Source organism: Trichogramma pretiosum, unplaced genomic scaffold (genome assembly GCF_000599845.2).
Source record: "Trichogramma pretiosum strain Unisexual culture from Peru unplaced genomic scaffold, Tpre_2.0 scaffold3, whole genome shotgun sequence".
NCBI lineage: Eukaryota > Metazoa > Arthropoda > Insecta > Hymenoptera > Trichogrammatidae > Trichogramma > Trichogramma pretiosum.
Window position 1 is genome coordinate 3,290,812 of NW_019641698.1, and position 24,965 is coordinate 3,315,776.

General features: G+C 33.8%; 7 protein-coding genes across 8 annotated transcripts; 3 read left to right on the forward strand and 4 right to left on the reverse strand.

The window, feature by feature from the left end:
- Positions 1-165: 165 nt before the first annotated feature.
- Positions 166-1,017, reverse strand: LOC106650945. The gene is made up of 2 exons (XM_014369235.2): positions 800-1,017; positions 166-722 (listed from the first exon to the last, which is right to left on the reverse strand). The coding sequence occupies exons 1-2, from the start codon at positions 839-841 to the stop codon at positions 318-320; spliced, it is 447 nt and encodes a 148-aa protein (XP_014224721.1). The 5' UTR covers positions 842-1,017; the 3' UTR covers positions 166-317.
- A 629-nt stretch (positions 1,018-1,646) lies between these two features.
- On the forward strand, positions 1,647-4,378 carry LOC106650943 (aldehyde dehydrogenase, mitochondrial). Its single transcript, XM_014369233.2, has 8 exons — positions 1,647-1,847; positions 2,211-2,456; positions 2,530-2,776; positions 2,863-3,197; positions 3,286-3,423; positions 3,491-3,655; positions 3,774-3,931; positions 4,010-4,378. Exons 1-8 carry the CDS (start codon positions 1,746-1,748, stop codon positions 4,155-4,157), a joined length of 1,539 nt encoding a protein of 512 aa, XP_014224719.1. The 5' UTR covers positions 1,647-1,745; the 3' UTR covers positions 4,158-4,378.
- Positions 4,379-5,045: 667 nt separating this feature from the next.
- Positions 5,046-6,211, reverse strand: LOC106650855 (muscle-specific protein 20-like). The gene is made up of 4 exons (XM_014369088.1): positions 6,101-6,211; positions 5,784-5,989; positions 5,562-5,682; positions 5,046-5,475 (listed from the first exon to the last, which is right to left on the reverse strand). The coding sequence occupies exons 1-4, from the start codon at positions 6,128-6,130 to the stop codon at positions 5,284-5,286; spliced, it is 549 nt and encodes a 182-aa protein (XP_014224574.1). The 5' UTR covers positions 6,131-6,211; the 3' UTR covers positions 5,046-5,283.
- Positions 6,212-8,872: 2,661 nt separating this feature from the next.
- LOC106650973 (DNA repair protein complementing XP-C cells homolog) lies at positions 8,873-13,361 on the forward strand. Its single transcript, XM_014369291.2, has 5 exons — positions 8,873-10,610; positions 10,678-10,883; positions 10,960-11,224; positions 11,306-11,474; positions 11,551-13,361. The coding sequence occupies exons 1-5, from the start codon at positions 9,000-9,002 to the stop codon at positions 12,741-12,743; spliced, it is 3,444 nt and encodes a 1,147-aa protein (XP_014224777.1). The 5' UTR covers positions 8,873-8,999; the 3' UTR covers positions 12,744-13,361.
- LOC106650974 (lysoplasmalogenase-like protein TMEM86A) lies at positions 12,829-16,446 on the reverse strand. The gene is made up of 6 exons (XM_014369292.2): positions 16,267-16,446; positions 14,701-14,864; positions 14,407-14,600; positions 14,207-14,322; positions 13,993-14,103; positions 12,829-13,915 (listed from the first exon to the last, which is right to left on the reverse strand). Exons 1-6 carry the CDS (start codon positions 16,369-16,371, stop codon positions 13,823-13,825), a joined length of 783 nt encoding a protein of 260 aa, XP_014224778.1. The 5' UTR covers positions 16,372-16,446; the 3' UTR covers positions 12,829-13,822.
- Positions 16,447-16,923: 477 nt separating this feature from the next.
- On the reverse strand, positions 16,924-21,263 carry LOC106650971 (pre-mRNA-processing factor 6). 2 transcript variants are annotated; one of them, XM_014369287.2, is made up of 9 exons: positions 20,677-21,263; positions 20,302-20,361; positions 20,101-20,227; positions 19,472-20,022; positions 18,606-19,386; positions 18,296-18,511; positions 17,884-18,225; positions 17,428-17,771; positions 16,925-17,351 (listed from the first exon to the last, which is right to left on the reverse strand). In XM_014369287.2, the coding sequence occupies exons 1-9, from the start codon at positions 20,769-20,771 to the stop codon at positions 17,069-17,071; spliced, it is 2,799 nt and encodes a 932-aa protein (XP_014224773.1). In that variant the 5' UTR covers positions 20,772-21,263; the 3' UTR covers positions 16,925-17,068. The 2 variants fall into 2 exon arrangements, with proteins under 2 accessions (XP_014224774.1, XP_014224773.1); XM_014369288.2 differs by lacking the exons at positions 20,302-20,361; positions 20,677-21,263 and having other exon boundaries at positions 16,924-17,351; positions 19,472-20,039; positions 20,101-20,183.
- Positions 21,264-21,331: 68 nt separating this feature from the next.
- LOC106650972 (beta-1,4-mannosyltransferase egh) lies at positions 21,332-24,362 on the forward strand. Its single transcript, XM_014369289.2, has 3 exons — positions 21,332-21,705; positions 21,897-22,705; positions 22,780-24,362. The coding sequence occupies exons 2-3, from the start codon at positions 21,899-21,901 to the stop codon at positions 23,350-23,352; spliced, it is 1,380 nt and encodes a 459-aa protein (XP_014224775.1). The 5' UTR covers positions 21,332-21,705; positions 21,897-21,898; the 3' UTR covers positions 23,353-24,362.
- The last annotated feature ends 603 nt before the right edge of the window (positions 24,363-24,965 follow it).

Below are 24,965 nucleotides of genomic sequence, written 5' to 3' on the forward strand. Positions count from 1 at the left end.
GTATTGGCTTAATAAAGTATACAGATTAACACAAAGTTTACTTTTAGTTCAGTCAATTTCAAAGAATTACATATTTTTATGATTTAAATCTGTTGAAAAATTCATCTCAAACCTTGAGTGAAAAAAAACAACAAAAATATGTATAAAGTACTATTTAACTTACATACATACATATTTATAGATAGCCATATTTGTAATGTATAGTAGTTTATCTATAGTATTTATAGTATAAGCTACTATTTTATCACAATTCTATTTACAACTTTAAATGTACACTTTTTTCAATTGATTGCTACTTAAGATTGAATACTGTGGAATTACAATTTTGTATTCTTGATGTCACTTGGTTTTTGTAGTGTACACAGCTCATCTACCATAAAGTCAAAATTTTCAGCGGTACAACCAACGCATTGATTAAGAAACTCTCCTAAACGTTGCATGTCACTCATCGGACTGTGGAACATGATTGTAAATGCATATCTCCAAATAAGTGTTTGATTGTGTCCATTGGAAATATCGAGTAGAATCGGAAAAAGTCGTTGAAGATTAATCCAATCGTGCCTCATTAAACATGAACGCATCTCAGATACCACAGAGTACGGCAAAACTGAAGTAGCTATGGATCTTTTTGTTTTGCCAACAACATCATGATGTGTGCTCGACGAATTTGATTTGGATTTGGAGTCTTTTTTTGCCTTCTTAAAAAGTTCAAGCGCCTTTTCCTTAAAATAATAGAACAGTTTTAATTTTTTATGCAACTCATACTCAAATGAAACAATGAAAAAAACAATCAACTTACCACGTTTTTTCTGCGAGTAGGAGGTTTTTCTTCTTTAGGCATGTTGAAGCGATAAAACTAAGTTTATCAGCCAAATAAAGATTGCAATAAATTAAATTTTCAACGTAGTATAAAATCGTTGGTGCAGATCATTCGACATATATTACTGCACATATTGACAACAACAATCGACTGTGTAAACACGTGGGTTAGTCGGCTGTCGGCTGTCGGCACTCCGCACTCAACCTGACAGAACCAACTCAGACTCCCTCTTTGTACAGTAAATGTAAGTTCTAAAGCGCAGAGGACGATTTAAAATTTAAATCCTTTCAAAATTTTTTAAATTGGCTTCAGGTTATCAGGCCTTCAGGTTATTGGCTTCAAAATATACAGCAAATTTCAATGAATTTATATAAAAAACGTTTTCGACTTATGATCAATTTATAAAAAACTAAAATTTGAGCTCAAGAACCTTATCAAATTAACAACATTTATCGAATGAGGTATTATCTGAACCAAGCCTTATAAAGGCGATATAAAGAGCGGCTAACTCATTCACCGTTTTCTGTGTTATCAAAGTCATAATTTCAGTATCATACCTTACATAATTTTAGTATGATATGCCACTTTACTGATGTGTATACCTATCATGCAATATGATTTGATCGTCTGCTGGATCCGAGTCACCGACCGACTTTAGTCTCTTCTCTTGTTACTTACTCGGCATGTGAATATTCGCGAATGCGAAGTAAGTAAACACCACTAGCTGAACCTGCTGAACTCCCACTCTTTATAAGTAGCTCTCTCGTTCTCTCGAGTTTCCACTCGCGCGATATATAATAATAAGATCGGATCATATTGCCGGCTACACACGCACGCTCGCACATCATTATACTGGTAGATCTCCGGCCAGAGGGGTACAAAATATAAACTATCAGTGCAGTCGCGGGTCGTCGTTCTTTCAACCATGTTGCGTTTAATCAGCAAGAAAATTAATTACAACTCGCTGCGCGGTTTCGCAACAGCTGTACCTGCACCAGAAACCAATCCATCAGTGCTTTATGCTGGAGTAAGTTTTTTCTTTCAATTATTTTATATAACGTCTCGTGATACAGCAAATTGAAAAATACATTTCCATGCCTCTCTTTGATATTATCAAAATAATTATGAATGAATGAGCACTGCCCTTCCGGTGCACGAATTTAAACTTTTTTTGATATAGAATAAATAACTTTGATAGTTTGATAGTTGCAATGCCATAAAAGCCAAAGCTTTTATTCTACATTCTAATTGAGATGTAATTAAAAGTACTTGTATTTTTTTACTTATTTCCATTACATAATAAAGTCCTTACAATAAAATGAATGTTTGATATCATTAACTGACGTGTTTAATATAAAAATGTATCTTATGTATCACAAAATTTTTTTAGATTTTTATCAACAATGAATGGCATCAATCAAAATCTGGAAAAAAATTTGAAACCCTTAATCCTGCTACAGAAGAATGCATCGCTCAAGTTCAGCAAGGAAGTGCTGAAGACATTAATATTGCAGTACAAGCAGCACAAGAAGCTTTCAGATTAGGTTCACCATGGAGAACTATGGATGCTTCTCGAAGAGGCCTTTTGTTAAACAGATTAGCTGATTTAATGGAAAGAGACCGCACATACTTGGCTGTAAGCTAGAAAATCTTTTATAAACCATTGGAATTATTTGACAAAAATTTATTTTAAAATTATTTAAATTTAGTCCTTAGAAACTTTAGACAATGGAAAACCTTACTCAACATCTTATGGCTTTGATGTCCCAGCAAGTATTGGAGTTCTAAGATATTATGCTGGTTGGGCAGATAAAAATCATGGAAAAGTTATTCCAATGGATGGTAAATTTTTTGCTTACACAAGACATGAACCAGTTGGAGTTTGTGGACAAATTATTCCCTGGAATTTCCCTCTTCTGATGGCAGCTTGGAAATTGGGACCTGCTTTGGCAACAGGTATGAAAAAAAATGTTTTGATGATTTAATAGTTCCTATAATCATGAATAAGCTTAATAACACTGAAAATGATAATATTATTTCAGGAAATTGTGTTATCCTTAAACCAGCTGAACAAACACCACTTACTGCATTGTACATTGCTCAATTGACAAAAGAGGCTGGATTCCCTCCAGGCGTTGTCAATGTGGTTCCAGGGTTTGGGGATGCTGGTGCAGCATTAGTGCATCATCCTCATGTTGACAAAGTAGCTTTTACTGGCTCAACAGAAGTTGGTAAACTTGTACAGAAAGGAGCTGCTGAGAGTAATTTGAAAAGAACAACATTAGAACTAGGAGGAAAATCTCCTAACATTATCTTTAGTGACAGTGATATCAATGAAGCTGTTGAAACTGCTCATTTTGGATTGTTTTTCAATATGGTATTTAATAATTACCTCATATTATGATATTCAAGTTACAAATGAAAACTTCCATATTCTACACCCATTTATTTTTGTTGTTTAATAGGGACAATGTTGTTGTGCTGGATCAAGAACATATGTAGAAAGTTCTATCTATGATGAATTTGTGGAAAGAAGTGCTGCCAGAGCAAAAGCAAGAACAGTTGGAAATCCTTTTGATATGAACATTGAAAGTGGTCCACAGGTATAAATTAATAAATCCACAAATACACCTTTGAATAAAGTTGAATACAATAATAAATCATTTTTAGATTGATGAAGAACAAATGAATAAAATATTAGGTATGGTAGAAAAAGGAAAATCTGAAGGAGCAAAGTTAGTACAAGGAGGTAGTAGAGTTGGTGAAAAAGGATACTTTATTGCTCCAACTGTTTTTGCTGATGTTAAAGATAATATGACCATTGCAACTGATGAAGTAAGAATTAAAATCTCGTTGTATTTTTAAATTTACAAAAACAATAACATCGAATTTTCAGTTTATATAGTATTAGTTCTTTTTTGCAAAAAAAAAAAATACTTCTCATTTATTTCAGATTTTCGGACCAGTTCAACAAATATTGAAATTTGACAAAGTTAGTGAAGTTATTGAGAGGGCAAATAAAACTGATTATGGATTAGCAGCGGCAGTTTTCACAAAAGACATCGATAAAGCTAATTACATTGTTCAAGGATTAAGGGCTGGTACTGTTTGGTAAGTAATCATACAAAATAGAAATATTAAATACAGAAACATAAAAATGGTGAATTTCACGTTAATAAATTATTTCAGGGTAAATACCTATAACGCCTTGGCAACTCAAGTACCATTTGGAGGATACAAAATGTCTGGAATGGGAAGAGAATTAGGAGAGTATGGTTTGGAAGCTTATACAGAAGTTAAAAGTGTTATCACCAAGGTACCCGAAAAAAATAGTTAGATGAGTAGTTGAACGATTTTTTGATAAAAGTGTTATGATGACTATAATTTTTTTTACACATTTGTACTTTGAAATATGTAGATCATAGGTATATTATTCATTGTAAATGAAAATATTTTTTTAATCATGTACAATTCGTTATTATGTGTCCACCACTTCAAGTGTTTCAAGAAAATTTGTGATAGACGTATCAGTTAAAAATAAAACGCAACAGACTTTATTATTTTATGTTTCATTCAAACGGAATGTTTCGTTTGAATTTTTATAGTTGCAATGTTTTGAAAACAACGCTTCTATTTCAAAAAATGCCAAGATAATAATAGCAGCCAATCACCATTAATAAATTCTTATATTATTTAATATTTTCTTCTTTGTCTAACCGAGCGAAGAGCGATCTTTTCGATGCGTAACGAATGATCTCGAATTTCGCTTAAAAACTTGGTCTCGCAATGTCGTAAATTATTAACTATAACTTGACAAAAACAACTGTTTGCTTCATAATAATAATCTGGAGCTTCTAAAAATAAAATGTTGGACCGAGGCTGCCAAGACAATTCTTAAAACCGTACACATATATACATTAATTGTTTTGAGAAGAAAAGAAACGAATTAATCTGAAGTGTTTACCTAGAGTTTTGGTAAGCATCACGAAAAAGTTTTTACGTATTTTCGTTAGTTCTTGCTTTCGTGGTAAAAGAAAAATTTGAAATTCAATAAATAATTTTTTAGTTGGAATTTACATGAAAATTATAAAAATTAATTTCTTTGATTCCGATATAATTTGAATTGTTTCAAAAAAAAATTTGCTGACTTGAATAATTCTTATTTTAATTGAAATTTTGCATTGATTATAGACGGGAGAGGTAATAAAAAAAGAAGGAAATTTCGTAAAATAAAATAACAATAACAATGTATAATTGTGTGTAATCTTATAAAATAAATTATCTCGCCGTGGACGCATACATCAAATGAAAAGATTTTGTTCACAACGGTATGAGAGCTCGATTTACATGATCAATAATCGTACAGTATAGTAATTTTTTTCACTTCACACCGCTTACATGCCAATCGAGTGAGATGATAGCTTTAAGATCGAATTATTACTTAGAAGAAAAAGTTCAATTGTTCATTTTCCTAAGAGGATCTTGCGGGAAGCGCCCATGTTCTGTCCTGCCTGGGTGGCTCCCTTGTTGCTGCCAGCCTGGAGACCGATCACCGACTCGCCGGCTCTGAGCTGCTCCTCCGTGAAGTCGCGCTTGTGCTCGTCGGCGGGCTTGGGTCCCAGGTTAGGTCCCTTCCATTCGGGGTGTCTGTAGGTCTGCACAAATGAAAGACAACGTGTAAAAACAATAATCGAAGGTGCGAAAGATGGTCGCGCGCGACGATCCGTGCCGGAATACTGACCTCGCGACCGAGGGCGAAAAGTGTTGTGATGACCTGTCCAATGTCTTTCTTTTCCCATAGCTCGACAGTTTGGAAAACATCTATGTCTGCGACACCGTAATCTTTCAAAGCTTTTTGGAATCTGTTTTTTTTTTTTGAAACGAACAAAAAACAAAGTTAGTAAAAAAAGCAAAAAATCGCGCCGCTGAATTACTAGCCATCGATCTCTTGCGAGCGACTTACTTGGTGATGTTCTCCATCATTTTGAATTCACCTCCGGAGGTGTTGATTTTGGGAACGGAGCCGGGCTTGATGATGTTGATGAGCTCGCAGAGCACTTGGCCGTCGCGCAGGTACTCCTCGAAGGGCGATGTGAACTTCCTGCCGATGATGCTTTCGATCCATTCCTTGGCCTCGGCCTCCATCTGGGGGTCGCGCTTCGCGGCTATCTAAAACAGGGCACTGAACAATGAGGCACTCGGCTTTTTGCGATTTCCCGATATTCTTCTTTTTTTTTTTTTTTCATTTTCGTTGTTGCACCGGTGCGAAAGACGACCTACCTTAGCGCGGACTTGACGTTCGAGAGTCATGACTGTGTTTGTGTTTGGGAGATGCGAGTCGTACGAGCAACTTTGAACGAATCTGCGAGCTTGGGGCTCGGTCGCGAGCTTTTATAAAGCTTTCGCGGCTCCGCAGGGGGCTCATATACGTCCCACGCATTTCCTCGCCAATGTAATATACACACATTATACATTGTGCGCATATGATATCATCTCGTATACACAAACACGTATACAACAACACGAGCTCGCGAGAAATGCTGCGGGGTATGAGTGTCTATTATTAGAAAGCGCGACGAAAACTTGCTGCTGCTCGCGAGTCGCGCTTTTTCCAAGAGGCCTGAGCTTTTGTGTATATACGCATAATTCCGAGGAGAGCAGCGCGCGCGGATGAGCGATGAAAGCGAGCCCGCGAATCAGAAAAGAGAGAGAGAGAGACAGAGACGATAGTTTGCTAGACCTTGTGCGAGATATTCTGCATCGCGAATCGCGAGAAAAAATAGCCGTTTCGAGTGTGCGAGCTATGCCCGTGGAGCTTTTTCGCACAGCTCGCGCATGCAGCGAATTCTCGCATTTTATGCGACCAAAATATGCGATGTATAGAGCATGCCAAGGTGGCACACGTTCACAGGACTCGAGCCGATCATCTACCGATCTTCGCGCCGATCGGTATGCTCGCATCTCGTTTGGAACGTGACTTCATCCGTATAATATACGTAAAACGGTTTCTATGTTCTAACAAGACATTTGAACTTAAATTTATGAGCTTTTGAAACGATCCCGTGTACGCGCAGCGGTGGACAGCTCAATTTCTACTTGAAAGGCAAGAGTCGAGGCGACAACGCACGACTCGTGCCTCAGCGAGCGAGCCAGCAGCAATGTCGTCGCCGAGTCTCTTGCCAAAAAAAACTCGAACGAACGACGAGCCATGTATCTTGCCACGAGTGTACACACGCATCCCCAAGCGCGTTATGCATACACTCAATTTAACGCGTTATAAACTAAGTTGACGCGTCGTCTCTCCAGAAACGGAGCATCTTTTGCACGATCGCGACGTCGTCCGTCCCCGACGAAGAGCACGACGCGATGCAAGACGAGCTCGCGACGATTTTCGGGTCAAGGTGTCGTTAGGGAGCCGTAGTGGTAAAAGAGAGCTGCAGCACTCGTCATTCTGACGCTTATGATTTTGTCTCCATTCTTGGAAATTTAGTTTTATTTTTTCTTTCTTTTTTTTTTATGTTTTTTAAGACATTATAAAGAACATTGATTAATCATCTAAGATTATTGGGAGAAAGAAAAAAGCGTATTTTTCGGAGCTTGCAATGTCTTGGCCGGCAGAACGAATTTACGCCAAAAGTCGAAAATATAAAAATAAATACTGGGAAAAACATTTTTATTGACATTTCAGCTAATACGGTGGACTGTGAGAATTTGTTGACTCATAGAGTAATCAATGATAAAAATTGATACACTCATAAATTTATTACGTTCTAAACTTTTTTTTGCAGTTTACTTCTATAGATTTCAGCCTGGACGCCGAATCGATTTATAAGGAAGCATACAAGCCTTTTAAGGATATGTAATACTCGAATAAGTTTTTTAATAACGTTTCAAATTTTTTTTTTTTTTAACAAATTTCCAAAAAAAAACTGCTTGAGATAATAAAATTTGATAGTGAAAGAAAATATTATATTTCGCAAACAACAATATTAAATAAATCTTTTACTAATTAACGATAGGTGTCATTTTGATGTAAACAGTCGAGTCAATACTGTTTAAGTTTAGAGATGACTCAACTTCTAAGCCATTTAAATCGAAATAAGCTACAAATTTTGAATTTAATGTAAGCTGCAAGCATTAATTTGAAGATGATTACGATATTGCGCGATAAATTTCTAGATAATTGAGATTGAGTTGAGATGAGGATTGAGGATTCATTATAGTACCTTTCTTTACTCTACATAATAGCTATCACGACCTCTTCAAGAATATCGTCAAATGTAGCTGATCTGAGTAGAGCAATGGATAAAATTAAGCGAGGGCAACGACATTGACGTAAAAATATTACTTATGCAAATTCTCTCATCTGGCCGAGTTGATGATCTTTTTGAAAAGGTCATTTATTTTCTGAAAAACGTACGTTGAATATATAATCAAAAATTATCAATGATGTTCTTTTATCAATTCGTACGTAATAAGAATAAATTTTCGTAAGAGTAATAAAAATTCATTGATCAAGATCTATTACTGTGTTCAACTCGGATCAAATCAATCAAATGAATTGTTAGTCAAATGAAGATGTAAAATTATGTTTGACTGCATGCTGCACTTATTTAATTTACTAAGCTTTGTCCAAAATATTTAATTGTTCGAAGGATAAGTATGAATATTTTTCGATTCATTACTTATGACGGCTAAATTTTTTGTCCATTGTAATAATGACTTCACACGACATTACATAACTTTTATCTAAAGAATCAGGTAAACCATTTCAACTCAATGGGATATTGCTTTTTGTATTATCTCCGTGTTGTGTTTTTTTCGTGACACTGAAAAAAAATAATATCTTTAAAACTAATATCCAAATCTAAAAAAAATTTGAAAAATGAGTAATAAATATGAACTATTATTTTATTTAGAGTGAAAATTCAAACTTTTGCGTATCCTTACAAATCCTTCAGGCCATATATTCATAATTATAGACAGCCCCTTGTTGGCAAAGCACTTGCAAGTCTACAACACTGCAGTCTGCACCTATGGGTTATTGCAAATTCGAGCGATAGCCGGCCCGCGAATCAAGAAGTTTACGAGCTTGTTTACCTAATATTGGATAATGCATCATACTCAAGAATAAATCTCGAAATTATTTTTAAAACGTTGAGTGACATTGACAACAAAAATGAGTCAACTTTCCGAGGATGACAGTGGTTCCGACAGTAGTAGTGATTTTCTCGTTCCAGCAGATAAAATTGATCTCGATTCGACTTTTTTCAAAAGTACCAACGAAAAACCTAACCCTAAGAAAGCCAAAGCCGCGCCAGTAATTGAACACTCAGATAATTCCGACGATGAGTTTGACTATTGCAATGATAACGTCAGTTCGAGTGAGCTTCTATCGCAGGTACTGAAAAATCTGAACGATGCTCAGAGTTCTCATCTCTTGCTTGCCCCCACTGATAAGCATCAAGAAAGCACCTCTAAATCTCCGAAGAAAAGTCCTAGTTCGCCGAAAAAACATGATTTGTCTCAGGAAATCGCGAATCTTCTGTTACAAGGAGAAACGTCAACGACTTCCTCAAAAGAAGATAAAACTGAAGAACATAAAATCTTAGGGACAAAAGAAAAAGATCAGGAAGAATATGTTATTCCTCAAAAAGGTGTGCAAGTTCATCTGCCAGGAGAAAGTGTTGTTATGTTTGACAGGAAAAAAAAGAAACAACAAGATTTGCAAAAAGTTCTTCAAAGTAAAATTAATCAAAGAATCAGACAAACTCAAGTATATGTACATAAAGTGGGTTTACTCAGTTGGTTGACTCATGGATTTTATCTAAATAAGTTGGCTAATGATTCTGCACTGCTAGAAGCATGTCTGTCATTAGTTTCACAAAATGACTATCCTAAAAGTAAAGTTGATTTAAAATATCTTGACAAATTTACAAAATGGTTTTATGGGCGTTTCAAAATTTTTGCTCTCCACAAATCTGAAACCATTACAATAGATCTCCTTTTACAAAAAATAAAAGAAAAAAAAATCCACAATTATATAGAACTTGTTATATTGTATATTTGTACACTTAGAGGAATGGGAATAAATTGCCGTTTGGTTATATCTTTACAACCGCCACCACTAAAACCAACAGCAGATCAACTATTTAAAATTCCTCAAAATGAAGAAAAAGATAATTCTAAATCAACTGAAAAGAAAAATTCTACAAAAGGGAATCCGAAAAATAAACTCAAAACTTCAAAAAAAGATTCATCTGCAAATGAGAAAGTTAAAAGTCCAAAAAAAACTTTACCAAAAAATGTTTATGAAAATAGTCGAGCTGCAGTACTCATGGAAGCTAGAAAAAAAGCAGCTGCTACTTTAAAAAATAAAGGTAAAGCTGAGGCTAAAGCTACAACTTCAAAATCTATCAAAAAAGATGACAACGAAGATAGTGAAGATTCAGAAGATGATTATAAACCAGATTCAACAGCTCTTGCTCAGAAATCTTCAAAGCATTTCAAACATAAACGTTCCAAAAAAGATTCTGATAGTGAATTTTCTACAGATGAAGATTATGTTGAGAAAAAACCAAAAAAGAAACCTGTAAATAAACATAATCTTAGTATTGCTGCAAAACTTGCTGATAGAGTAAAAAATGAAGCTAAAGTATTATCAACTGATGATGAAGAATCAGTTCCCAATTCATTCAATATCTGGATAGAGGTATATGTAGAATCTGAAGAAAGATGGATAAGTGTAAATCTCCCAGATCAAAGTGTAGATTGTGTTAATACCATCTATGTGAGTATTATATAGAAAAAAATGTATTAAAAAGGTTCTAATTCTAATCAATGTTGTAATTTTTTAGAAAAAAGCAGCTAGTCCAGTTTTGTACATAATAGCATATAATTCATCGAACACCATAAAAGATGTTACCAGGAGGTATTGTCCTCATTGGCTCACAGATACAAGAAAGAAAAGAGTAGAAGAAAAGTGGTGGAGCGATACATTGTCATATTGGAAAGAGAAGAAAACTGCCATGTCTAGGGCAGAAGATGACCAACTGTTGCAAAAGTATGTAGTTTGATTCAAGTATAATAATTTCATTGAAGTTAAAATTTTATTATTGATTAAATTTTTTCTGTTTTAGAGAATTAGAGCAGCCCCTTCCAACAACACTAAGTGCTTGTAAAGGACATCCTTTGTATGTCATAGCTAGACATTTATTGAAATTTGAAGCTCTTTACCCACCTGATTGTGTACCTCTTGGACATTTAAAAACTGGCGAGGCCATTTATTCTAGACATTGTGTACATACTCTTTATTCAAGAGAAACTTGGGTAAAAAGAGCCAGAGTTGTCAAACCAGCTCAAGAAGCTTACAAAATTGTCAAATCTATGCCAAAGTATGATAAGGTATTTTGAAATAATAATAATTTTAATGTTCAAATGAAACATCAGGCAAAAGTACTGATTTTATCACTTTAATTCATCAAGTTATCAGGTATGAAGATCAAAGACCAACCATTAGAATTATTTGGAAAATGGCAAACTACTCCTTATGTTCCTCCTGAAGCTAAAGATGGTAAAGTTCCTCGTAATGAATATGGAAACGTTGATTTGTTTAAAATGTGCATGCTTCCTAAAGGATGCGTGTATATTAATCGTGAGTATTTTTTAACAATTATTAAAATATTATTATCTTGGACTTGAATTATAAAATATAATGTTTCAATTTATAGTTCCAGCATTAAATCGCGTCGCACGAAAATTAAACATCGATTGTGCTCCAGCATGTACTGGCTTTAATTTTGGATGCAGAGGAGCTTTACCTGCTTTTGAAGGATACGTTGTTTGTCAAGAGTATGAAGATACTTTAAGACATGCTTGGGAAGAAGATCAGATTGAATCGAAAAAAAGAGCTGAAGAAAAGCGATTGAAAAGAATTTATGATAATTGGAAAAAATTAATAAAAGGTGTACTTATCAAAAGAAAATTAGCAGCAAAATATAATTTTAAGGATGATGAGGATACTGTTGCAGTCAAGGATAAAACTAAAGTAATAAAAAAGTTTGCTATTACTGACAAAAAGAAACCCGTTGTTAAATTAACAAAAGCAGATAAAAAATTAGCGGAAAACAATAGTGAAGAATGTTCTATAAAACAAGATTCACATGCTAGTAAGAAAACAGCAAATCAAAAGTTAATTAAGGAAAATAATGAAAAGGAACAGAAGAAAAAAACATCGTCTATCGCCGCTTCCAAAACTGATGCAACACCAGTCGATGATAACTCTGAAGATGGTGAAGCAGTTAATGATTCTGATGAATCAGAATCTTCAAAAATTGAAAAAAATTCCTCAAAAAATAAATCAAGAAAGAGGAAATTACCCGTTGAAGACGACGACGACGACGACGATGATGTCACAGTTGAAAGTAAAATTAAAAAAATTTCTGTTGAAAAGAAAAAACCAGTTAAGAGTCTAAATTCAAGAAACAAAACGAATAAAACTGCAAGCAGTGAAGCTGTTGAAACAACGCAGACAAACGATGAAGAAAATTTAATTGAAGAAAAAAAATCTAGAAGTGTAAGTAAGTCACAAAAAAGAAAACTTTCTGAAGACGAAGAAGATTCAGAAATGTTGAGTAAGAATGCAAATAAAAAGAACAAAATCTCTAAAACAAAAGCTGGTCTTTTGAAAAGTGCAAATGCAAAAAAACACGTTGAATCAAGTGATGATGAAGAATTTGAAAGCAAAGTTCGGTCTAGTAGAAGAAAACCTGCTGAGAAACTTGCAGCAGCAGAGCCCTCTGAAACTACTGCTAAAAAAGAGAAGGCTAAATCAACAAAAAAAATTAATTTGAAGAAAAAAGATTCTGAAACCGAACCACCCGCTTTGACCAAGCGTATTACTAGGTCTTCCAAAAAAGTATAAATTTCATTGAATACAATGAAATGAAACAAAATTAAAAGTTCAAAAATTAGTGATGAAAAAAAAATATACAACATTAGTTGCTGCATTTTTTTCGTTGAATTATAATTTATTGTGTTTTTGATGATGAGTGGGAAAACCGTTATTACAGTACATTTAAATTTTTTTTTCAATTTATAGCAAAAATCGATGCAAGCTTCATGATAACTTCAATTTTCGAAACATTTCATCTGCAAGTCTTGTGAATATTTCACATCACAAATAATTATCCTTTCCCATATAAGTGGATTAAAAGTATATCATCCAAAATATACATATTTGTTGAATTTAATTTATGTACAATAATCTTTAACGTACCAAATTGTTTCGTGAATAATGTAACAAAAGCCGGTTTTCGTAAATGTTTTGTCTAATGTAATGATACAATGATTAAGAGTATCATATATATATTTTTAATAATATGTACACTACCAGTATTAAACGTATCTCAAATAAATTAACGCACAGATTTTACACAGATTTATAAATCTCTCAATATTTTTTGTAAAGTATGCTTGTAAAAAATGTCTTGTATAATCGTAATAGATGTTTATTTTTTGTATAAAATACCGTTATCAAACTCAACATCAACATTGGCTTTTTTATTTTTCCAATCAAATCATAGTTATACCATTACAGTTACATTTAATTTCTTTGTTAAGAAATGAATACAGATGAACTACTGGTATATGATAAAGTTCTAAAACATTAACAGTACTTAAAAACTAAATGTCATTTGAAATATATTTGTAATTTTCTCGATTTTTGTTTCTTTCATTTTTTTAAGCCACAAAATTGCAATTCAATTGCAAAATCAGTTGAATTACGTTTCATTTTCATAACTATGAAATTAATTAATTTTAACGGAATGTATTGGCAACCATTTTTGGAACATAAACAGTTACAGTAGAAAAAACTAGTTGTACCATGAATTTGATTACATATTGCAATCCAATTGACTCAAGATGGGTTATATCACATGTAAGTTATAATAATTTAAGATCATTGTATAAAAATTTTATTTTTCAGTGTCGATTTTTTTTTCACTTGACGACTGAGTCCTTGACGCGTTTGGATTCAACTGCGCTCAAAGCTATGCCGAGTTGCGCCGCATAATACGTCAACATGATAGTGATCTAAAAAGTTGAAAATATTGTAGTAATTGTTTTCTTATTATATCAGAAATTGATGGCTTTAAGCTTTTTAAACTCACTTGAGGATAAGGCACAGGGCTGTAAAAATGATGAAAACCTATCATAGTATCCGAAATGACAAAGCATATGCTACCGATGCAACAGCATAATCGGTTCCATGTCCACTGACCCTATAAATTATTTATTTTTAGAGGTAATAAATGGTTCATTTAAAATCTTTACTTCAAAAATTTTAAAAATCAATCATATCGACTAGATTTTCATTGATTATACCTCGAAAAATTGTACCCTAGAGATGGCCCTCCAGGACATGGTACCTAATAAAAGCGTGTAGACAGGAACGCCTATTTTTAAGACACCATTCAGACCGGGCATGAGTGTGAAAATGACTAGAAAAATTGGATCAAATACAACAACTGATAAAAATATCAATATCATAATCATAAATCTATGTAAGTATTTTTAGTCATTACTTATGGCGCAAAGAAGATACAGAAAAGCACCAAGCTTAGCGTTGAGGGGTTTAAAGCCAAATGCGGTGGTGTACATTATTTGTGCTACGGCGAACATAATCATGCCAAAGACAAAGCAGCTGGGCCAAACGAGCAGTGCATCCCCCAGGCAGCTGAAAACTAGGCCCGTCAAAATTCTCTGACTGAAGGCACGCCTTGCAAAGAAAAAATCAAAATTTGTAAAATCGTTAAGCAGAATTCAAGTTAAAGCTAAATCTAATGGGAAATTTTTATTTATAAATAATTCAAGCTCACTCTTGGGAATAGTCGATGCCGTGCAACAGGATAAAGGCAATCAAGCTTATGATCGGTAAGCATTTGAAGCAGACCGTGAGGATGCACGGCTGATCGGATACCAGGACGAAGTAGATGCCGACGCTCTTGAAAAAAGGTACCAATTTCGGGCCAACGTTGCGCAGCTGTAAAAAAAACAAAAAAAACAAATTGTCGAGACGTTTGCACACTCGTATCGCTGGAGAACCCCACTGACATTTATGTCTCCTCAACTTGACTATTTCGAAAGCTTTCGAAGACTTTTGCATTACGTTCCACATCGATTTTTAATAATGCTACACGAAATTTTTTAAAAGTCGAATAGCCTTTTAATGAGTTGTTTTTTGCTTGAAAATACAACAAATTAATACTTACATGTAAAATCGTTATCTTAAGTCAAAACAAGATTTATATTTTATTTTCGTAAAAGCAAATATTTAATAATGAATCGAGTCGTTTTTGTAGCGTGTAATAATGATTTCAACTTGTGAAAATTATCGAATATCTAAGCAAGCTCAATGTACAATTTATAAAATGTGACGATGCACCTTTACTATTCCTGCAATTAATTCAAAATTGTTGGAAACCAACGAGTATGTACCATACAATCATTGCGCAAACCTGACATTGCTCAGTTGTTCGTAATTAAAAGATTTGACTGCATAAGAATTATAAAAATTGCGATCAATGTAAAAATCGGATAGTTTTATAGCTACGCATATATAAAATATAGGATAAAATTCAAAAATATAAAAACCTATTCATAATAAAAAATTGCCCGGCAATGACGATCATTCGTCGTCTACAAAAGACATTTCATTGATCAATCAATGACAATGACTTATCTATAATTTTCATTAAACTGACGACAGTTAGACGTCAAAGTTGCGTGAAAATTACATTGAGCAATCATCGAGTTTTGTAAGCGACGTTTCAAATTGCCATTTATTTATCGTGTATCATTCAATTTTAGCGCTACAATTTAAATTTAAATGAAAACGAGAATATCTCTGGGGGAACATTATCAGCTTTATCTCAACTTTTAACGAAACAACGCGCTAAAGCAATGAACGATTCGGCCTAGTACATATAGAAAAAATAATAATTGTGCACCGGAGCATAAGTGCAAGTGTAAGAGATAAAAAGTAGGTTTGTGGTCGCGCGCACGCGGCTAATGCATATAAGTAAGGCCAGTGCAAACTCATCATCGATTGAGCTGTGTGTATGCACTTATTCGTCGCGCCATGCTCGCTCTCAAATGGACTATCTGTCAGGCGTGTGCGGAGTAGTCGATGGCCGATGCTCGCAACTGCCTTTCTCCTCCCAAATAAACGCGCATTATATGCTCGCGTCCGGCACGCGCACAATCTGTTTCGAAGCTAGCGTCTTTGTCAACGGAATGGGCCAAATGATCCAACCGCTAGTGGTCGAAACCAAACTTTCGCGACTCGTGAACATTCTAAATTTCGATACTCGCGATGAAAAACCAAACAGCGACAACAAAAATCATCGGGCCTGTAAAGTTCAAAAAATTGTCACGTTACTGACCACTAGAGCTGGCGACGTCCAAGCCAAAGCGGTTTCCATCGATTGTCTGACCTTCGCCGCCGACCCCCTGGACGGTCTCGCTGCGTGCGAAGCGCTGCGGTGCATGCGACCGGCCGCGCTCGGACTTGCGAGGAGGAACTCGCGAGATTGGCCAGTAATAATGCGCCGCCGACTCGGCGAGCGACCCGCGGCCAACTGCTCCTGCGCCAGAACGCGTGGAGTCGGTGGGTGCACACAATCGGACAACGATATATCGTATGTATATAGTGTATCGACTCCGTCCTCGCTGCGCGTCGCGCGACTCGGCGACCTGCTTTATCGAAGCTCCAACACGTGCATAATCGTCGATTGTCTAGTCGACGCGATCGTTAACGAAACCAAGTTTTTTTACGAGTACGAGTTAAATATTGAATGATTGATTTTGATGTGTAATAACCGCTGCTCTGCACGATTTTTCCTTTTTTCTATTTTCCCGCGCTTAGGAGCCACTATTCTTGAATGATGCTCGAGATACGCTCATCTTGATAGATTCAAACGATTAAAAAGACTAAAATTACATTTTGTCTAGAGGTTTGTTAAAAATTGATTATTAAAAATGTATAGTTATGTTATTGTTCAGGTAGGTTTGTATTCAATTAACGAGCAGTTTTCATGTTGATTATATATAAATTTATATATTTATGATCTTTTTTTTTTCTTTTTTGTATTTTTTTCATATTTATGATCTAATAACTAAGCACAATAATACTTAGTTAAATATTTACTAACTGAAACAAATCAAGTATTTCGGTAAAAATTTAATTTAAATAGGAATCGGCAGATCTTTAGCTACTAATAATAAAATTTGTTCAATGCCAAGACACCAGTTCCTTATATCTTTTGACACCTTGCACCAATTTTCACCATGATGAGGTTCAGCTGCGACGCATCGTTTCTTAACGTCTGCCTGTTGTTCTTCAGTACCATTCAAAAGTTCAAATTTATAAAAATATGCCCAAGCATCACCTAAATCTGGATCTATTTTAACTGTTTTGTTGAACCAATCGCGACATTTACTTATTTTATTAGGATCGCACCAGAGCATTCTGAAAAAAATTGTTATATTTTGTCAGGAATATTATTAAATGAAACGAATGAAATTGAAAAAAAATCGGTACTCACTTTGCTATAGCTAGAAGTACGTGTGGATCATGTTCACATTTTTTACACGCGTCTACACTCTTTGTTCTCCTTTGAGGTCTGGGCTCCATAAATATAGATTCAGCCCACAGTATTCCTGAATTCGGACATTCCTGAAGAGCTTTGGCCATTAGAGTATTGGCCATTTCACGATTTCCGCCTATGTTTAATTCTATTCTTATGGCCTCAAGCCAAAGTTCGGCGTTTTTAGGGTTGCGCAATCTTGCTTTTTCTAAGACTGAACGAGCCTTGGTAATTTGTTTTCGTTTGATTTCTAATTGTGCCAATAGTTTCCACATAGGAATTGAAGTTGGACATTTTTTAAGCTGAAAAAAATTTATATATTTTTAATTAAAAATGAACTTATTTTGATGACTTTATTAATTGAAGATTGAAATTAAAAATGTAAAAATATGATTGTTTTTACTAATAACTTACTCCTTGATTGTAGGTTTCAATGGCTTTGTCAATTTTTCCAAGCTGCTGTTCAATTTGACCTTTCATCAACCAAAGTTTTGGAAAATCTTCAAAACTTTCTATAGCTTCTTTTAATAGTTTCAAAGCATCTTCGTTATTATTTAGAGCCCATTCTAATTTCGCGCTTTTCATCATCACTCGAGGTGTTGGCGCAGAAGCTCTGGCTTTTGCAAGCAATCGTCTCGCCCTTTCATACTCAGAGTTTTCTGATTCAAGTTTGACAGCAGCCAACCAAATATTTTCGGAATTTGGATTAGCTTGAAAAGCTAACGATAAGATACCTCTAGCAGCTGGTACATCACCCTGATAAAAAAATTAAAGAGTTAACTTATTGTCTTCAAAAAATCAATTTTAAAAATAAATATAAACTTACAGCCATCCATTTTGATTTAGCTCCCATAAGCCAAAGTACTTCACTTTTAGGACAATGAGCAACTGCTCTTTGCAGCAATGATTCCAATGATTCTCTTGTTCCGTACTTTTTTTCAAAGTATGCCGCTCTGAGCCAAATAGATTTCTTACTTGGAAATGCACTCAAAGCATAGGCATATACTGCCCTTGCACACTCAAGAGCTCCCTGATCAGCACACTGTAATATATTTAAAAAAAATGTTAATTATACAGTTTTATTTTAGTGATTTATTTAAAACTTTCATTAGATTAATCAAACAAAAAGCAATTACCTGTTCAGCATCTTCCATCCATGTGTGCTTTCTATCTTCCTCTTCAACTCCATAACTTATAACTGATTTAATTATAACTTGACAGCAGTAAACAGCACCCGCTTTTTCGGCTTCCATAGCTTCCTTAAACCAGTGCTCTCTGTTTATTTCTACTCCATTAGCACTCAAAGAAGAGATAGCTCTTTCAATAATTTTTTCCACCATGTGCTTATTGCCATTAGCTTCTTCTAATTTAGCAGCTGTTGTCCAAATTTGTCTATCAGTAGGAATATTTTCTCTTGCCTTATTTAATACTTTTCTTGCATTTTCATAAGTTTCAAGTCTTGCCAGTGCCAACCATAGATCAACATTAGTGGGACAACATTCAACAGCTCGACTTAACAAAATGCGCGCATCTTCTGGTTCCTCTAGTTCTACAGCAGCCTTCCAAAGTCTGACAGAGTTTGGTATTTGTTCTAAGGCTTTTCTATAAACTTTTTTTTTAGCTTTTGTCTCTGTTTCTAAATCTGCTGCTTTTATCCAAATCCTTACCGACGTGGCAATATGCTTCACAGCTTGAGCTATGACAGCTTTTGCTGTATCAGGTGGTTGTAGTCTAGCAGCTTCAAGCCACAGATCTTCGGATGAAGGATTTACTTCGCAGCCTTTCATGATCAAATTTCTTGCAGCCTGAACCTTTCCTACCACTTCTTCTAATCTAGCTGATGCTATCCACGCTGGTGGATGATTGGGATTTGTTTCTCTCACGGATTTGAGAAGCAATCTAGCTTTTTTAATATCACTGAAAGAATAGAAAAGAAAATATATAAGCATCCAGCTCATTGTGAATTTACTTTTTAAATTGAATGTAATGTTAAGTTACTCACTTGATATCTCCACCATAAGTAGGTATCATACTTTGAAGATCAGTTAGATAACCTTTGGGATCTACAACAGTTTGTCCTTCAACAGAATCTGAAACTTGTCTCAATTTCACATTCATCAAATTATTTCTAGCTTGACCAATTTTTCTCAAATCCAAGTCTCCTGTTGGAGTAAGCATTCCTGGTGTAGCCACACCAGGTAACATTGACGCTAGACCACTTGATGGATCAATAGTAGTGGCTGTTTCTCCTCCTAAATTTCTAGCTAATACTGAATCTGGAAGAGGTGTGAATTTTTCAGCTCTTGGATTTCTTTGTTTTCTGTTTCTAGCATCACCCACTTCAGGCACATTTCTCCATTCACTTTCTGAAACACTAGCTAAATCTCTCTTTAAATCAGAAAATTGCTGTTGGATTTTGGGTCTTTCCTGTCTGTAGCGTTCTAACTCCTCTCGTAATCTTCTTTCTCTGTAATCTTTTCGTTTTTCATCCATACGTTTATCTATAGCTTCATATATTGCATCAGCCTCTTCATCGTCTTTGTCATAGGGATCCTAGAAAAAATATGCATCTATTCGAATATCATTAATAATAGTAGAGTGCTTGATTCAAAAAGCATTTTTAAAACTTACTTTGCTGAATAGTGATCCTCCATATCCAGAGAATTCATCATAATTAGAGTCGTTAAGATCCTCCTCATCTTCTTCCTCTTCTTCTTTTTTTTTTGCTCTTTTAGTTGGTGGAGCATGTCTGTCATCTCTATAAAATGAAAATCATAAATTAAGCAATAAATGTCTATAGAAACTCACTTACGTCAATAGAAAAACACTTACGAAACATCATTAGCATCACGAGCGGGTCCAATATCAGATCGAGTCGTAAATCCAGTGGCTCTGAAAATTTATTCAATAGTTATAGCTTTTGTACACGATCAAAATAGATTAAGAAGATGGCAAAGTTAGCCAAAAGTAAAATTTTCCAACTTGTTTCCTGAAACTGGAACTAATTCACTTGACTAACTGAACCACAATAGATTGTTTCAGTAAAAGGTTCTATAGCAACCTTGATTTTGATATATTATAGAGCATCATAGAGTTTTTTAGAGAAAATATATTTAGTAAATAAAAATGTCAAAAAAAAGGATTGAAAATTTGATTTTTGGGCTAGCTTTACGTTGAGGTTATGCATGTTTAAAAAAAATACTGTACCCTCGACCAACACCAGCTACATATCCCAATGGAGCTGGGACACCAAGGAAGTATTTTTTATTTCTCGAAGATAAAGATGCAGGAGGAACAGCCATGTTTATAGCCGCAAACAGAAACAAATTGTTTTAAAATCCAATCGGTGTCGCGTTTGATATAAAACTGTCGACAGTCAACAACAACACTGAACACAGACAGCGACACGCGTGAAGAATGAGGATGGCAGAATGCAGATGGCTCAAATTCAAACTTCAATTGCGCTTGAGCGTGCTGCGTGATCATATGAAGTAAAGGGTCGAAGCATTTCTGCAATATGCTTGCTGCATTGTAGAGTGTTTACTGCACTTGTCAGAATGCAAAAGAAACAGGTCGAAATTAATCATAAACTCTGTTTTCAAAAATAAATTAATTTCAATTTTTTTCGTTATTTGTAAATTATTTATGTAGTAGTAGAAGATTTTTTTTTTATGAAAGTGATAAAAGTCACAAATTTCAGTGAATAAGGTAAATTTTCAGTAAAATAATTATTTCAAAAGTGGTCTTTAAAATATATTACTTCGATTAATCCTATATCGAGCACCATTTTTCCCCTAGAATAACCAGACCCACTTATAGGCTATATACCTAAATGAGCTTTTTGCACAGGTATACAATCGAAGTCGCGCGTGTGCCTTTATCAGTTGATACTGGTCTTTTTCACCTGATATGTCGCGATAACATCTGATTGTGTCTAGCTCGCTGGTAGCTAGGCTATATATACTTCCTATTAGCTGTTTCGAATCATAATAAACGACCGAATTTTTTTCCGTTCTTGTATCATAAAGAGCGAGGAAGTGGAATCTAATCATGAGCTTTAATTTACGTTTTACTGTACTCTTGTGATAAGTTAATAATTTTATCGCATTTAAGTAGCCAAGGCATTGTCATAGGCCATCTCTGGAAGGATAGAAGATTAAATGTGTAGAGAACGCTTTCATGACTCACCTTGATAAAGTAAAATTTGAGTTGTCAAGCAGTCTTACATTAACAAAGGTTTGATTTATTTTAGTATATTTTACTGACCATTCCTCATACGCTTGATAAATATTTTCAAAGTTGACTTGGAAATAAACTGAAAATAATTATTACATCCCTGCGAGTGTAATCAATACATACAACTATGACACATAGTACACATTAAATTGTAATTGAATTTGACTTCAGATTGCTTATAATTTTTTCAGTTATGATGCTTAACAGCTGGACAAAACACACCTTGCACTGTGTTTTATTGGCAACAGTCATAATAATATTTGAATATATATCTGGAGTTCTGAAATGGGGGCCAAGAGAAGAAGACACACTCGATCCTTGGGCAGTTTATGGATTTGTTGGTGCATTCACACTTTATCTACTGAGAACTTTGACCTTGCTCTCTTTACCACAAGTTTTATTTAACTTTTTTGGATTAACTATATATAATGCTTTTCCTGATAAAGTGGAACTTAAAGGTTCACCTCTATTAGCGCCTTTTATGTCTATAAGAATAGTGACACGTGGAGATTATCCTCAACTCGTAAAAGATAATGTAAACAAAAATTTAAATAAATGCATTGATGCTGGTTTGGAAAATTTTCAAATTGAAGTAGTAAGCGACAAACCAATTGGTTTAGTTGCTCACAGAAGAATAAGAGAAATTGTTGTACCATCTAGTTATCAGACAAGCAGTGGAGCACTTTTTAAAGCAAGAGCGCTTCAATACTGCTTAGAAGATTCTGTTAATGAGTTAGCTGACAATGACTGGATTGTCCATCTTGACGAGGAAACTTTATTAACAGAAAACTCTATTAGAGGAATAGTAAACTTTATTCTTGATGGAAAACATCAATTTGGTCAAGGTCTTATTACTTATGGTAATGAGCAAGTGGTTAATTGGTTGACAACTTTAGCTGATAGTTTTCGAGTCGCAGATGATATGGGAAAACTTAGATTACAATTTACTTTATTTCATAAACCATTATTTAGTATGAAAGGTTCATATGTAGTAACACAAGTATGTAAAATTTATAAAAGTACCAATCTTTTACCAAATATTCACCTCATTTTAAATTAAATAATTATTTTTAGATGGGTGCTGAAAGACAAGTATCATTTGACAATGGATTAGATGGGTCAGTTGCAGAAGATTGTTATTTTGCTATGAAAGCATTTTCTCAAGGATATAGCTTTAATTTTATCGAAGGAGAAATGTGGGAAAAATCACCCTTTACATTATGGGATTTTGTTCAACAACGTAAACGATGGGTTCAAGGTATATTACTTGTGGTCCATTCAAAGGCAATTCCTCTGAAAAATAAGATATTACTTGCAATATCTTGTTACTCATGGGTCACAATGCCATTATCTACATCCAATATTATTCTTGCTGGTCTTTGTCCCATTACATGTCCAATTATCATGGACTGTGTATGTACATTTATTGGCGCTGTAAATATTTACATGTATGTGTTCGGAGTTTTAAAGTCATTTTCTATGTATCGCTTTGGAATGACTCGATTTTTATTGTGCATTTGTGGAGCTTTATCCACTATTCCTTTCAATTTAATCATTGAAAATGTTGCGGTGATATGGGGGTTGTTTGGAAAAAAACATAAATTTTATGTTGTAAATAAGGAAATCAAACCTATTATTCAAGTCTGATACTTAATTTGTTTAAAAATACTTATTAGTCAATTCTGTAGTCAGTATGCATGTGTTTCAAATATTGTTGAAAAACTAGTTTTTTATAATAAAATTTATCTAGCTAAAAATCTTTGATAAGGTACTGTCATATACTTCTGACATAAATTTTAATTGTTTAATTTAATTATTATTAAGCTTCATTGTAATATGATTTTTTAGAATCATTTTGTTCAATTGTTAAAAGTAAGCTGTTTTTTTTACCAATGTAGCTAGCAATTATTAGACAAATAGTGTAATAATATTTACACTCATAGCTTTAAAAGAAACTTCGTAGTTGTGAAAAAATCGATAAAAATATAAGTGAAGGGGCCAATATAAAATCTTCAGCTCTTTAGATACAAAGTTAATCTTTTGAGGAAAAATTATGCTTAGAAGATAATTAATGGTGCCTAGTCAAAACAACAAAAGAAAAATTTAATATTTGCTATTAATAGTAAGTAAAACAAACAGTATTACACAAGTAAAAATTTGGAAAAACTATACTGTGCACAAATATTATAGAACTAAAGAAATTCTGAATACTTCATATCGTTATAACTTATAATTGTTTTATAGTTATAAAATTTATTTAGAAATGAAATGTCTTCTATATTTTCATATTGATGTATCAATGCATTGATCTACAGATACATATAAAGCAAAAGCAAAACATTTAATCTAAATATATTGACTATAGTTTTTTACAGAACTGTAAAGTCATGTCCACATTGACTTTATTCAAGAAAATAGAGTCTAATGAATATATTTTGTTTTAGAACTTAATATTAACTTGCATGCAATTCAATTGAGATTTTTATCCTTAAAATCTTTTTTCAATAAAAAGTTTTCAAGGAAAAGTTATAAAGTGCTCTTTTGTAACTTTATTTCAAATCAAAAATTTTCTGCAAATATCTGTAAGCTGCATCTATTAAATGATCACGAATCTGCGAAATACTATCACATATCATACAAATCAAACGATTATAATCTAAAATATAATGTCATTCATGTAAAATATAGAAAACTGAATAATCAACCAAATGTCTTTAAATCTTCAACCCTGTTCTGCATTAATTAAAAAATTCTTTTGTATATCAAAAATTTTTTATTAAAATTATGGTAAGTAATTGATATAGGAATTTGTAAATTTTGTTTTTATGCAATTATGCTGCAATGAAATATAGGAATATCTACAATCTACATTCTGCAACCTTGAATTGAATCACATGCACACATCGTTTTACTACAAGGTTGAGCTCTGTTTTTTCAAAGAAAATATAGAATTCAATAAACAACACAATAAATTGTAAATAGTACCAATTACATTTTCATCAACCAACTTCTTATTTTGATTTCCAATTAGAATTTTTGATGGTATTATGAAGGATTTTTAATTTATATAAATAAAATTCTTGAAGATGAATACACTTTGTTTCGAATATAAATGAAAAGTTAATAGATAGTTAACTGAAAATTACCTTTAAAAAAATTTATAAAAGTTGTTTCAGTTTTATGTGTAACATTTCAAAAGAGATTAACAATTTAAATATTAATAATATTCTTTCGGGGATCTATGCCGATATGGACATCAG

What these genes read in the sequence shown, in the direction of transcription:
- LOC106650943 (XM_014369233.2), top strand. Translation starts at nt 1,746, where the DNA reads ATGTTGCGTTTAATCAGCAAGAAAATTAATTACAACTCGCTGCGCGGT. An exon ending in GAGACCGCACATACTTGGCT is followed by an intron (nt 2,457 to 2,529) that starts GTAAGCTAGAAA and finishes ATTTAAATTTAG; the next exon opens with TCCTTAGAAACTTTAGACAA. An exon ending in TGACCATTGCAACTGATGAA is followed by an intron (nt 3,656 to 3,773) that starts GTAAGAATTAAA and finishes CATTTATTTCAG; the next exon opens with ATTTTCGGACCAGTTCAACA.
- LOC106650855 (XM_014369088.1), bottom strand. Translation starts at nt 6,130, where the DNA reads ATGACTCTCGAACGTCAAGTCCGCGCTAAG. An exon ending in ATGATGGAGAACATCACCAA is followed by an intron (nt 5,683 to 5,783) that starts GTAAGTCGCTCG and finishes AAAAAAAAACAG; the next exon opens with ATTCCAAAAAGCTTTGAAAG. An exon ending in TTTTCGCCCTCGGTCGCGAG is followed by an intron (nt 5,476 to 5,561) that starts GTCAGTATTCCG and finishes TCATTTGTGCAG; the next exon opens with ACCTACAGACACCCCGAATG.
- LOC106650972 (XM_014369289.2), top strand. Translation starts at nt 21,899, where the DNA reads ATGATGCTTAACAGCTGGACAAAACACACCTTGCACTGTGTTTTATTG. An exon ending in GTTCATATGTAGTAACACAA is followed by an intron (nt 22,706 to 22,779) that starts GTATGTAAAATT and finishes AATTATTTTTAG; the next exon opens with ATGGGTGCTGAAAGACAAGT.
- LOC106650945 (XM_014369235.2), bottom strand. Translation starts at nt 841, where the DNA reads ATGCCTAAAGAAGAAAAACCTCCTACTCGCAGAAAAAACGTG. An exon ending in CTACTCGCAGAAAAAACGTG is followed by an intron (nt 723 to 799) that starts GTAAGTTGATTG and finishes TATTATTTTAAG; the next exon opens with GAAAAGGCGCTTGAACTTTT.
- LOC106650971 (XM_014369287.2), bottom strand. Translation starts at nt 20,771, where the DNA reads ATGGCTGTTCCTCCTGCATCTTTATCTTCGAGAAATAAAAAATACTTC. An exon ending in GGATGGAAGATGCTGAACAG is followed by an intron (nt 18,512 to 18,605) that starts GTAATTGCTTTT and finishes AATATATTACAG; the next exon opens with TGTGCTGATCAGGGAGCTCT. An exon ending in CTAAATCAAAATGGATGGCT is followed by an intron (nt 18,226 to 18,295) that starts GTAAGTTTATAT and finishes TTTTTTTATCAG; the next exon opens with GGTGATGTACCAGCTGCTAG.
- LOC106650973 (XM_014369291.2), top strand. Translation starts at nt 9,000, where the DNA reads ATGAGTCAACTTTCCGAGGATGACAGTGGTTCCGACAGTAGTAGTGAT. An exon ending in ATTGTGTTAATACCATCTAT is followed by an intron (nt 10,611 to 10,677) that starts GTGAGTATTATA and finishes GTAATTTTTTAG; the next exon opens with AAAAAAGCAGCTAGTCCAGT. An exon ending in AGGATGCGTGTATATTAATC is followed by an intron (nt 11,475 to 11,550) that starts GTGAGTATTTTT and finishes TTCAATTTATAG; the next exon opens with TTCCAGCATTAAATCGCGTC.
- LOC106650974 (XM_014369292.2), bottom strand. Translation starts at nt 16,371, where the DNA reads ATGCACCGCAGCGCTTCGCACGCAGCGAGACCGTCCAGGGGGTCGGCG. An exon ending in GGCATCGACTATTCCCAAGA is followed by an intron (nt 14,601 to 14,700) that starts GTGAGCTTGAAT and finishes TTTCTTTGCAAG; the next exon opens with GCGTGCCTTCAGTCAGAGAA. An exon ending in CTAGGGTACAATTTTTCGAG is followed by an intron (nt 14,104 to 14,206) that starts GTATAATCAATG and finishes AATAATTTATAG; the next exon opens with GGTCAGTGGACATGGAACCG.